Raw genomic sequence first — 13,832 nt, 5'->3', positions numbered from 1 at the left:
CAATATATAAGTATATATATATATATATATATATATATATATATTAAAAGAATCAAAGCAATAAAAGTACAAAATCTTACCTAAATATATAGATATGTTATATAAATATAAATGATACTAACTGATCTTAATTAATCTTAATTATATGCTAACATCTCCCTGCAAACTCAAGTGCGAACTAAAGACACCATCTTAAGTTTGGATACTAAAATTCGAAAATGAGTAGGATGATGAGTTTTCATGAAGATATCTGCAGTCTAATCCAGAGTTCCAACAGTTATGAGATGAACAGCATCAATAAGGAGATGTCGAACAAAGTGACAATCAATTTCAATGTGTTTGGTGCGTTCATGAAAAACATCATTATGAGAAATCTGAATAGCACTACGATTGTCACAGAAAACATCAATTGGTGATGACTAAGGAGTACCAAAATCTTTGAGAAGCCAACAAATCGATACAACCTCAGTAGTGGTGTCAGCAAGAGCACGATATTCAGCTTCTGTGCTTGAACGAGCAGTGAACATTTGCATCTTGGCTCGCCAGGAAATAAGAGAGTCACCAAGAAACAAATAATAACCAGTAGTAGAACGACGATCAGTGAGATCACTAGCCCAATCAGCATTTGAGTATGCCTAAAGGGATAAATATGTCTGGGAAGAAAAATAAAGTCCATGAAACAAAGTGCCTTTGATGTAGCGAAAAAAATGAAAAATGGTCGCATAGTGAGTAGTGCGAGGAGCTGACAAGAATTGGCTAAGAACATGAACTGGATATGCGATCTCTAGGCGTGTGACAATCAAGTAAACGAGACATCCAACTAACTGTCGATAAAGAGTATGATTATCCAAAACAGTGCCATCCATAGGGTAAATCGAATATTAGGCTCAATGGGAGTTGACTTGGTGCGACTATCTGTAATCCCGGCATGAGCAAGAAGATCTGAAGCATACTTAACTTGATAGAGATAGATGCCATCATCTGTGGATATGATCTCTAAACCAAGGAAATAACTAAGAGAACCAAGATCTTTCATCTAAAAAATATGGTGAAGGGAGGCTTTGAGATCAGAGATACCATCAACATCATCTCCAATAATGATCATGTCATCAACATACAAAAGTAGAAGAACTCCACATTCACTTTTACGAGTAAAGAGAGCATTTTCATAAGGGCTGCAAGTGAAACCGAGATTGCACATATTGGTACTGAACTTGTCAAACCATTCTGGAGAAACTTGCTTAAGACCATAAAGTGCCTTGCGAAGGAGACAGATTTTTCTAGAAGGACAAGGATAACTTGGAGGTGGTTTCATATAGACCTTCTTTTTTAAATTCACATTAAAAAAAATATTCTTCACATCCATTTGATTGAGAGACCATTTTTTGACCGCAGCAATGGCAAGGAGAGCTCGAACAAATATGAGACGAGCAACAGGAGCAAAAGTTTCTTCATAATCAATTCCATACTCTTGCATACAACCTTGAGCAACCAATCGTGTCTTATAATGGTCAATAGAACCATCAGAGTGAGTCTTGATCTTGTATACCCATCTACTACCCACAACTTTCTGGTCAGAAGGAGGATCAACCAAGTCCCAAGTGTATGCTTTTTCAAGTACCTGAATTTCTTCCTGCATTGCTTGCTGCCAACTTGGATTTGTGAAGGCTTCTCTGAATGACTTAGATTCATAGTGATGAAGAATTGTAGAAAAATAATTATAATCAAGAAGATGAGGAGGTGGATTTCTTACCCTAGAAGAATGAGTGAAAGGAGGAGGCATGACAGTAGGAGTAGGATCATTGTCCGATCTGGAATCAAATCATTGGGAGATAGAGAACGCAGAAGAGTAAGAGACTGTAGAGGTTGACTCGAGATAGAACTTGTAGAATCATCACTAGGAAAAAGATCAATATTAGGTTAGTGAAAAATGGTGATTGAGTAGGAGAAATGGACTCAAATAAGGAGAACCTAGTCACCTAAAAAACATGTAATGCTCCCAAAATACAACATGACGAGATATATGAATACGTCTAGAGAGAGGATCCCAACAATGATAACCCTTGTGTTCAGTGCCATAACCAAGGAAACAACACATGCGAGCCCAAGGTTCAAGTTTACTATGTTCATGAGGCTGAAGAAGAACAAAACAGACACAACCAAAAACTCGAAGAGAACTGTAATCTGGAGAGGTATGATAAAGACGCTCAAAGGGAGTAATGTTACCAAGGACAGAAGAAGGAAGTCTATTGATAACATAAACAGCAGTAAGAACAGCTTCACTCCAAATACGCTCAGGACACAAAGAAGATATAAGCATTGCATGAACAGAGTTAAGAATGTGACGGTGTTTGCGTTCAACTTGTCCATTTTGTTGAGACATATTAGGGCAAGAAAACTCAGACAAAGTACCATATTCTGCAAGAAAGGTTAAAAGTTTGGAGTCACGGTATTCCGTAGCATTATCGCGTCAAAAGACTTTAATGACCTTGAAAAATTGAGTTTTAATCATAGTGAAAAAATTAATATAAATTTAAGGTAGCTCATGGCGATTAGTCATCAAATAAACCCAAGTAAAGCGGTAATAATCATAAATAAAAATGACAAAATACCGATCCCCTCCCATTGAAGTGGTGAGAGCGGGGACTAAACATCAGAGTGGATAAGATCAAAAGGAGAGCAAGCAAGAAATGAATTATTGTGAAAAGATAAAGCAGGTTGTTTGGCAGTTTAACAAGAAATGTAACCAAAAGACTCATCATTAACTTGACCCAAAACACCCTAAGACACAAAAGGATGCAATTTTTCTAAGGAGCTGTGGGCAAGATGGTGATGCCACAAGTGAAGGGTAGATGGAGAAGAAGCAGCACAGAGATTTGTTTCAGGAGGAATATGAAGATTCTCAAGTTCAAACAACCTTCCGACCTTACGTCTAGTCCCGATGATTTGTCTCTTCCGACAATCATGTACACAACAACCAGAAATAGAAAAATTGGCATCAAAACTGAGATAAAAAAGTTGACCAACAGAAATAAGATTAAAATTCAATTTTAGAATATAATAAGTATCAGGAAGAATAAGAGTTGACTAAAAAATAAAACCCTTGTGTGTCTCATTAGTAGTTTGACAAAAGGTGCATTATAGTGGTAGACAAAGACGAGAAAAGATGATGTAAAGGAGACATGTAATGAAAGCAGCTGGAATCAAAATACTATTTAGATTTACCTGGAGGAGTCGAAAAAGCAGCAAGAGTATTACCAAAAAAGGAGAGAAGATGCTTAAGAAGAGATGCAATATCAGATAGAGAGACAGGAGACGGGTTGAGAGGAGCAGAGGTGGTAGATTCAGTAGTAGCAGCAACAGCAGAAGCAGACACATTCTTGGAAAAGTTGGGACAAGAATGATATTTGAGTTGATCAGGTCATGGTGGGCGAGTAGGACAAGTAGTTATCATATGTCCCGAGAGCTTGTAATAATGGAAGAACAGTTGTTGACAATTGTAGCCAATGTGACCTTTCTATTGGCATTTGTGACATTCAATAGAAGGACAATCAGAGAAGAGATGCCCAGAATGGTTACAGTTTCGACAGAGTTTATCCTTTGCGTCTGTGACAGCAAAAATATCTGATTTTCTCATAATAGTAGAGATAGAGATCAAAGAGAGGATAGAAAACTGCAAATTAGGGACAAAAAACCAAAAAACGGATGGCAGAATCAGAAAGAGCTCACCAAAAAACCTTAGAAAAGGTCTCACTAGTCTCCCACGTCAGCGCCACATCAACGCTACATCAACAATTGGTGACACGTGGTGGAGTCGGAGTGGAGAGGGAAGACACGTAGATGTTGATGCATTGATGAGCTGGTGCGCGGGTCAAGAAGCAGACCTGGTCAGGTTGACACGCGGGTCGAGTGCGGATCAGTGGAGGCGCGCTCAAGGTAATAAAACCATAGTTTTTACTTCGACTCGATGGGCTGGCATAGAATCATAATTCGTAGAATCGTAAGACGAAACGTAAATATAACTCGTAAATTATACAAATATATATATATAAAAAATTATACCATAAAATTAATTTGAGATTTATTCAATATAGTATATATATGAACATATCATAATATGTTTATCAGGATATGAATATGGCCAATTTATCACAAAGCATTATATGCAGAAACAGAGTTAATCATCTAAAACAAAGTTTGAGTATATATGTCATGTACATCGTGTATAACATCAAATGCATTATTAAATCATCAATCAATATGGACATGAATACAAGAACATAATTTCAATATATCAACAAAAGAGAATTTAGTATAACATATTTTTAGAACATTAGAGTAGTAACGTAGAAAAACAATCATGAGGCATGACCGCATGAGTAACTGAGAACATCACAAATAAAAATAGAGCATAGAAAAGGAAAACAACACAACGACAGAATTAGCAAAGCAGTGATTCGATGAGGCTTAGTGGGGACTAGAGAGACAGAGGCATTTACTGGAACAACATTGACGGTGACAAGTGGCAAGTTTTGGCGAGAACAAAAGAGAAGGAAGAGATTGAGTCATCGAGAGATTGAGCCAAAACCAAAAAAGACTCCCGCGATTGAAATTTTAGGAATTCAAAAGGGGTAGAAATGGCACCTAGGGTTTCATCCTTCTTCACCACTAATTGAGCTAAGAAACCATGTTTCTCCTCAGTCTGCTTCCTTATATGCTACATGACGAGAAAACTACGATTCTAGCAAACCTGCGTCTTTGCTCGGCGATTTTGCATGAACGGCTACCTTCCAGAACGAAGACTAGAATCGAGACGAGAGGAAGAGATAAAGTCGCAAAATCATGCGATTCAGCGAGTTGAATTGTGATTTTGTCTACCTTGGGCGCGCTGGAGCAGGACATGTGGGACGATTCTGGGCGTCGATTCTGGGCTAAAAACAAACGGTCCTGGAAGCATCTGGAAGAAGGAAGAGAAGCAAACGGACGACGGCCTTGAGACGGTGCATTCGGTGGTTTCCGGCGACGAGGTTGGACTCGTTGAACTCGTAACGACGAGACGAAGACGGTAGTAAGGGCGATGACGAACCAAAACGTTAAGAAAGGATCGAAAAGTAAGGTCAAAGACACATTGTCGGAAAAAGAAAAACAAGGGACTATAAATGAATTTTCATGAAAAAAAAATTATGCTCTTGATACCATGTTAGAAATAAGGGAATGATTCTAAAGAGTGTATTATTGAGTGTGTATGAAAGGTACAATGTACAAGGGTATATATAATAGGGGTGGCAAAACGGGTCGATCCGTTAAACCCGCTAAAAAGGCGGGTCGGGCTAGGAATTNTAATTATATGCCAACAATATCTATATGAAATTATACACTCTGCGACAAAAATTAATTAAAATATAGGGTTTAAGTAGCAATTTTTAACGGTACTACTTTCACTTTATTCATATAAATAAATACATTGGGGAAAAAAGTTTTCGGTAGTTGATATTCTATAAAACGTTTTACGGCAAACAATTGTCTCTTGAAAATAGAAATTGGTATTCCAAAACTAGTCTTACCGTTCATTAACTCGAGACATAAAGTAGATGATTTTATTGTTTAGGTGAAAAAATCATTTGTAAATAAGATGAGTTGGAATTAAAGTTAGAGTTTAATGTTAATGTACTGATAGTGTAAAATGTTTGATATAATAGTATAATTATATATTTTTTTTAATGATTATTCACGCAGTCAAAGTAAAAAGTATTTATTTTTACTTATGTGACGTTACGTAATTAGATGCACGTATAAAATTATTTTACACTAATAGTACATCAAAATAAAATTCTTAAAATTAAATGTTATTTGGTAAAAATTAGTATATTGGAAAAAAGCTAGGCTGATAACAGAATAATTATATCTCTAACTGTAATTATAAATTAATTTGTTTTATATTATGTTTAACATTTTTAATTAATTAATTAATGTCAAATTAAACTATAAACAGGGAAGGTGATTTTGCCTGATCGTAAATCAGCGAAGTATTTGTCTTTAATTGGAAGCTTAGACGCACGAGTTCAGTTGGATGCAGTAAAACGTGATGATTGCAAATATTATGTTGCACTTTCAATGATGGCTGCGAAAGCTGCTTATGAGAATGCAGCGTTTGTCCAAGCTACCATTCAAGATGTTTGGAAGGTATATATTATGCATGTATGCAAAAATTTTGTATATCCTTCTTATTTAATAAATGTTAACTAGAATAAAATAATTTTTGAGAACTAATTCAAATGATAAGGGTATTTTAGCTTTTTTTACATCAATGCTAAAAGGATAATTTAGTATCTTAATAAATTAAATGGTATTTCAGTCTTTTGAAAATTAAATTCAAATTTATAAATTCTAATACAATTAAACATATTTATTACTAAAAATGTTTTTAGTATTTTTAAATTTAATTTAAATTTTTAAATATTTCAAAACTAATCAAAAGGACATGTTAGTTTTCTTTAAATCAAATTAACATTTTTTGTTTCTAATACAATCAAATCATCTTAATTAATCCTATAAAAGTATTTTATCTTTTCAAACATAATGCTAAAAAGATATTTTGGTCTTTTAAAATGAACTGAAAAAATATTTTAATCTTTTGAAAATAAAGTTTCATTTTCTGATACAATTGAAAATCTAAACTAAACCTAGAAGGATATTTTAGCATTTTCAATATTAATGGTAAAATAAGGTATTTTGTCTCTTCAAATCAATTCAATGGGTATTTTAATTTTTTAAAGTGAAATTAAAATTTTTAATTTTTAATTTTTAATTCTTAATACAATCAAACAATATTCATTAATTTTATATTAAAATAATATTTTAGTTTCTTAAAATGAAATAAATGAATATTTTAGAATAAAATAATATTTTTAAAAATAATACTAAAAATCTAAAATAGTATATATATTTTTGGCTCTTAGAATTAACTATATCGGTTTGGTTAGATTGGTTTTTGTCGATTTTTATCGGTTTTAATCGATTTTTACCGATTCTTATTGGTTTATATCGATTTTCATCTTTAAACGGTCTAAAAAGTAAACCAAATCAGTTTGAAATTCAGTTTATCGATTTTTGTTTTCACATTATTATTATTATTATTATTATTATTATTATTAGGTTAATTCTATGATATATATGATTCGTCTTTGTGTGTTTTCGTGCAGATGGAATTTGTGGGGTGTTACAACTGCTGGAACGGTAAGAACGAACTAAGAAACTTGTACCTACTAATAAATTATAGCCTAACAAATAACACTATAAAACACTATTGATACAGTTAGATAATTTTGACGTCATAGAATAAAGATACGATTAATTAATAATTAATTAATTGTGTATTTAAACTTTTTTAATTACCAAAATATAAAAGAGAGTGTAGTATCTTTTAAATATTAATGCATGTATGACATTCATTTTGCAGAATATCAAGGAAAGGCCACAACACAAGTGTTAATTTTCTTGGATAAATACGAGGACCGTGACACTTATGTTGTAGCCTTCAGAGGAACGGAACCCTTCAACGCCGACGACTGGTGCACGGACATCGACATCTCATGGTACGGAATCCCCGGCGTCGGAAGAATGCACGGCGGCTTCATGAAAGCCTTGGGGCTACAACAGAATGTGGGGTGGCCAAAGGATATCCAACGAGACGAAAATCTTCCACCATTGGCATATTATCTTCTGAGGGACATCCTAAGAAAAGGGCTAAGTGAAAATGAGAAAGCAAAGTTCATAGTAACGGGTCATAGTTTGGGAGGTGCACTTGCAATTTTGTTTGGGACAATTTTGTTTTTGCAAGATGAGACATTGTTGTTGGAGAGGCTTGAAGGGATCTACACGTTTGGACAGCCAAGAGTTGGAGATGAGGCGTATACGAGGTATATGAAGAAGAAATTGAAGGAACATTCTGTTATATATTGTAGGTTTGTTTACAATAATGATATAGTTCCAAGGTTGCCGTACGATGACAAGGAAATGATGTTCAAGCACTTTGGCACATGTCTTTTCTTTAATTGGCGCTACAAACTCAAGGTAAGACAAATAGTGACCATCGTAAATTCATAATTATGATTATCTTTAGCCTGAAAACTTATTTGCAGTTGTCAATATATGAAGTTGATAGTTAAAAACGGTTAAATAATTTGATAAATTTAACTAAATTATCATCTAACGATTCTTGAGTATCAACTTTACATGAAGACAATTACATATAAATCTTCACATTCACTTAATATATTTTTGGTTGTGTAAAAAGAAATTAATTCTTAATCCTTTTTTGGAGATACTTAAGTTTAAAATATAGATATTTAAAATTGAATAAATTGATTAAGTGAGAAATTAATAAGGTAATTATCAATAAATTTATAACTTTAGCTGTATATGAGTTTTATTATCTTAATTTATTACTAATTAACCTTTTGAGTAATGACAGGAAAACCAATTTTTTTACAGCCAACATGTATATCAGTTAATTTTTTAAAAATTATTTTGTTTATTTTAAATTTTAGAACTTAAATCATAAATTTTTAATTTTAAATTCTCTATAGCTAAAGTTTGGAATTTTTTAAATTTTGTTTTTGAATTTTTTTCTCTTGTTTGTTAAAATTTTCAATTAGGTCCTTCGGCCAAGTTCAACAAACATTAGGGACAAAATTCGAAAGAAGTTTGAGTAACAAAATTTTAAACAATTTCATGTTTTAGAGATAAAAAATTTTCTTTATCTTAATTAAAAAATTGTAAAAAGGTAAAGTTAAAAAAATTATTCTAAAATTACCAATTTATCATGATTCTTAATCTCTGTTTTTATCTTGAAGGTTCTTGAGGATGAACCGAACAAGAACTACTTTTCGCCATGGTGCATTATACCCATGGCAGTGCAGGCCATTTTGGAACTAATAAGGAGCTTTATAATTGCGTACATCAATGGACCTCACTATAGAGAAGGATGGTTTCTATTTGCTTTTAGGACCGTAGGCTTATTAATTCCAGGCTTACCTAATCATGGTCCCCAAGATTACCTTAATTCCACACTTTTGGGATCAATTGAAAAGCATTTGAAATTGGAGTAATGATATGTAAGTGTTTGTGTGCGTTAGATCTGGTTGTGTACTATATATGGATAATTTAGTGTTGGTTCCATAGTCATGGACATTCGTTATTAATTATGTATGTCAATAAATGCTGAGTATTTGTAAGATTCTACTTATGATGTAAGATATAATATAATTAAATTGTAATTGGGTATATTTCAGTATTTCACTAGTACACATATATGTGCGGGTATATAAATTAACGTCTAATATTACTTAATAGATTTGAAAGAATCCTGATATGAAGCATGGAAATATTAATGTTCATTCAATTATGGAATTGAGATGGGAGAAGAGTGCTGTGAATGAATATGATTCTCTGTATTATCAATGAATCACAATTACACAAGGCTGTGGTATATATATAGGCCACACATCACTCCTCTATTAAGCCAAGCACAGTAATTAACACAGAACCAGAAAACAGAAACTTAACCTACTAATAACTAATTTGCTTGCTGCCTAAGTAACTGCATTGTATGCTTTCTTTTTACATTCTTGATCTTTTGTTTCTTGAATTATTGGACCATTATGCACATAAATTCGAGTAAATGATTAAATTCGTCTATAAAAGATCATTTATTTTTTAATTAAATTCATCTTTCAAATATTTTAAATTAATCACATTAGTCCTTTTATCGCTTCCGTTGTTAATGGCATAAGAGTTTGCTAATATGACACATTAAGTAACCTGTACAACACACTTAACATTTCTAATTGACTACTAACATGATAAGTTTATATAATTAGATTAAATCAACCCTAGAAGTGAAGAATTTTAATGACTCAAAGTCCTTTTCAATTTGGGGTTGTTTTAACAATTTTTATAAACTTGTTATATTAGCAGTTAATTAGCACTACCAAGTGCGTGCTGTGATCAGTGTGGTGTCACTTAATGTGCCACATCAATAAATTTTAACGTTAGCAATTGAAGAAATAAAAAGACTAACATGACTAACGTAAAATTTTGAAGGACAAATTTGACTAAGAAAATCTTTCAAAAACTCCCCCAAATCCCCTCCCCTAAATTCATGGTGATCCTTGGAGTATCCTTGAGTTTGTGTCGATATCTTTCAAAAGGATCGAGGGACACTAGTTTTTTAAATATGTAAGCAATTAATTTGCTACTGGAATATGAATAACTTCGAGCTTATTTCGGTTTACTCTTTCTGTTACAAAGTGAAAATCTAACTCAGTATTTTGTTCAACTATAAAAAATGAGTTTGCCATCAACAAAACAACACTTGTGTCATCACAGAAGATTGTTGGAGTAATTGATGCTTGAACTCGCAACACTTGAAGTAAAATTTGAAGCCAAATCAACTATGATGGTTATTCGTGGCTAAGAGAATGGGGGATTGAATCTTGGCCTTTTTTTTGTTTTGCTTTCTCCTTGAGTTTAATTGAGATACTTTGAGTAAAAAATAGGAGAGACTCCAGTTTTGTCTCTTGAAGTGGTAGGAGCCAAAAGTGAGTAACGTGTAAGGAGTGTTATAAAGAAGCTTCGCTGGATAGTAGAATCAGGAGATACTTCTGTTTCATCTCCTTTAATGCAGACAGAAACAGAGAAGATAAAGGATAATAACACATAGATATATCCTGGTTCAGATACTCAGTGCAACGTAGCCTACATTTAGTCTCCATCACAACAGTGACAGAATTTCACTATCTTTCAACAGAATTGCATTCACCAATTCTCCCTAAAATTCTAACCAATCCTATCTGGAACAAATCCAGTTTCTAACCCAAACTAGACTTGACTAGGAATTCACCCTAGCTTTTCAATAGTAAAGTGCTAACCCAACTTGAAGGAGAATCTTCTCAGGATCATGACAAGAAAACAGAAATACTTACAAAGAATTTTTGAGATAACTATGACTTTTTCTCTAAGTCTAATTTTCTGTCTTTTTTCACTCAATAACTTTTTCTTATAAACCTCACCATTTTGCCTTTTACCATTAAATGACAGAAAGACTAAACTGAGAAAAAGAGATACTCAATAAAAACCATGACGGAGAAGAATAAATAGCTCAATGAGTTATGAAAACCCAAATGTTGTGCTCTCACTCCTTACTTCAATCCTTGGCCGTTCATCCATTTAATCGAGGAATGAAGCTTCTTAGGCTTGAAACTTTCTTCAACACCTTGTTTGACTTCTTCTCCCAAAATCACTAGTAGCGGCGGCGTGACAGAGTAGACAGAGGGTAGAAGCAGTGATTGAATCAAACATGCAACCATACCTTCAATCTTCTCTTTCAACCTTTTTTTATCTTGCCTCTTGAATCTGAACCGTGTATTCTTGCTTTGACTCCAAATCAAATTCTTGAGTGTTGATTCACAACAGAGCAACTTTATGTTTACCTTCTTTATTTTTCAAATCGGTGATTATAACTCATACGATTTCTTCAGCACTCCTTGATGAAGCACAAATGTGAAAATACTTTTTGTGATTTGCCCTTCTGATTTGATTTTGTCTTTTGTCCTAGCCTCTTTGATCTTCTCTTTGTTGCTTGAAAATAGAAACCTCCTTTTTGTTCTTCAATTTGCCCTAGTTCCAGGATTTCCTTTTTCTTTCTTCTTGTTTCAGAGAGTTCACATGATATGATGTGAAAAAAAAAAAGAAGAGAAGAGAGAGTTTTAGTTTCGGTGGATGTGAAGAGAATGGATTCAAATAAAATGAAACTAAAGTTCAAGAAAATGAATTTTGGATATGGACTACCATTTGAGTTTGTATTTGGATATGGGTCAATCTGTTTTCTTCCTTTCTTTCTTATAGTTCAGCCACTCAATCTTTGGATCAAGAGTGTTGGAATAAACGCTTTGTTCGATCTGAACTTGATATTGAGCCTAAATTGATGCTTCTTGGACCTGGTGTGATTAAATTAATTACTGCATACTAAACAAAATATATCACACCTACAATTTGTTTTTAACCCAATAATATTTAATCATCATCTTAAAATGTTTTAATTTTTCAAACTCAACAAACTATAAATCAGTGGATGCAAGTCCTCTATATTCAAGTTCAGTGCTAAAACCACTTACACTAGCTTGCTTCCAAGATTTATTTAACCTGCAAACTTGAGTTTTTCTTTTCTCCTTTACAAAAGGCTTGGGGATTTTTTATTTTAATAAATAAAATAAATGTAATATTTACCAAAAAATAATTTTATGAGTATTTACCGATTTAAATTCTCTTACCATATCTCGTTTACAGTGTAAATGAGATATGGCACGTTAGCGTGACAGGTGTATATCTCGTTTATACTGTAAACGAGATATGGCATGTTCGCGCCTATATATAGAAGTCGTTTACAGCTTAGTTCCGGCCCCAATTTGACTTTGTCAACCTCTTTCTCCCCTCTTTTAACCTTTTCTGACCATACCTTCGACTGAATCGGTGATGGCGCGCCAGGCGGAGAATGACGGAGACATCAACAGGCTGAACGAGACGACACATTACGCCGGGGCGGCCGATTTCGAGGTTAGTTTTGTTATGTTTGTTTAATTTAAAGATGTGGCGTTGTTAGGATAGTCATGAAGAACTGGAACGTAGTTATATGAATTAGGAGTTAGGTCTGTAGGAGGAATTTAGAACTCTATTTGCTTGTGCTAGGTTGGTATGACATAATTATTAGTTTGGAACTATGTTATTCTTGTGCTATGTTGTTAGTATTTATAATGTTGTAGTTAGGATTTTCCTATTATCGAATATGTAATGTAGATACATGTGTAGACTAGAAAGTTGAAATATTGTATTCTTAAGTCTAAATTATTATTTTTTTTCATTCTTCAGAGGCCTCGCCTCCTACTATCCCAACGAGTGAGCCATACTTTACCTCCACCGGATGCTATCGTCCCGTATCTGGCTAAAGCCGGATTCGGCGACACGGTACCCCTCAGGGATTTTACTTTTGACAATTCCTTGATTTCGACACTGGTGGAGCATTGGCGTCCAGAGACGCACACGTTTCATCTCCTGTGGGGTGAGGTCACTATCACCCTACAGGACGTGGCGTACCACCTAGGCCTACGCGCACACGGTAACCCCGTTGGGGTGCCTCCGTGACTTTGGTAGGTGGTACCATACGGAGACGTGGGCGTTAGTGGAGCAGCTGCTCGGTGCCAGGCCTCCCGTGGCAGCACAGCAGGCGGCGCAGAGGAAGGAGTCCTTCACGCTGAAGCTTGTGTGGTGGCGGGATCGTGTCCGTCAGATGCCCCCGACAGATGATCCTGAGCTTGCTCAATATCAAACTCTTCAAATCCAACAACGTCTCCACACGCTGAATGCGAAACAATATCGGATCCTGACACTCAAATGTCACTCCATTGTCACCATTTTTCATACGACAATTGGGATAAACAAGCACAACTATGAATGGATTGTTACTGGCCATTCAGCTTTGTTTTTTAAGAAAAACGAGACAGAAAAATGATATAAAATGTGTGTGGAGAATACCAAGAGTTACACATCCTTTTATAGATGCTGAATATTTGTCTTTTATTATCTCGTTTACACGTGTCACGCTGACGTGCCATATTTCGTTTACACTATAAACGAGATATGTACAATGTCATCTCGTTTACATTGTAAACGAGATATGGCAAAAAAATTTTAAATCGGTAGATACTCATAAAATTATTTATTTTGATAAATATTATATTTATTTAATTTATTAAAATAAAAAATTCAAAAAACTG

At 34.1% G+C, this 13,832-nt stretch overlaps 1 protein-coding gene across 1 annotated transcript in view; it reads left to right on the top strand.

Annotated features, from left to right (window-relative positions):
* LOC107626803 overlaps nt 1-9,287 on the top strand; it is an 11,178-nt gene extending 1,891 nt beyond the window's left edge. The window contains exons 2-5 of the mRNA XM_016329705.2: nt 5,993-6,183; nt 7,203-7,236; nt 7,460-8,073; nt 8,856-9,287. Coding sequence (XP_016185191.1) covers nt 5,993-6,183; nt 7,203-7,236; nt 7,460-8,073; nt 8,856-9,110 — 1,094 coding nt within the window. The 3' untranslated portion in view covers nt 9,111-9,287. The remainder of the gene's footprint in view (nt 1-5,992; nt 6,184-7,202; nt 7,237-7,459; nt 8,074-8,855) is intronic.

The sequence above is a fragment of the Arachis ipaensis genome, chromosome B01 (assembly GCF_000816755.2).
Source record: "Arachis ipaensis cultivar K30076 chromosome B01, Araip1.1, whole genome shotgun sequence".
NCBI lineage: Eukaryota > Viridiplantae > Streptophyta > Magnoliopsida > Fabales > Fabaceae > Arachis > Arachis ipaensis.
The sequence above is the reverse complement of the archived record's forward strand: the minus strand, read 5'-3'. Positions and strand labels throughout refer to the sequence as shown.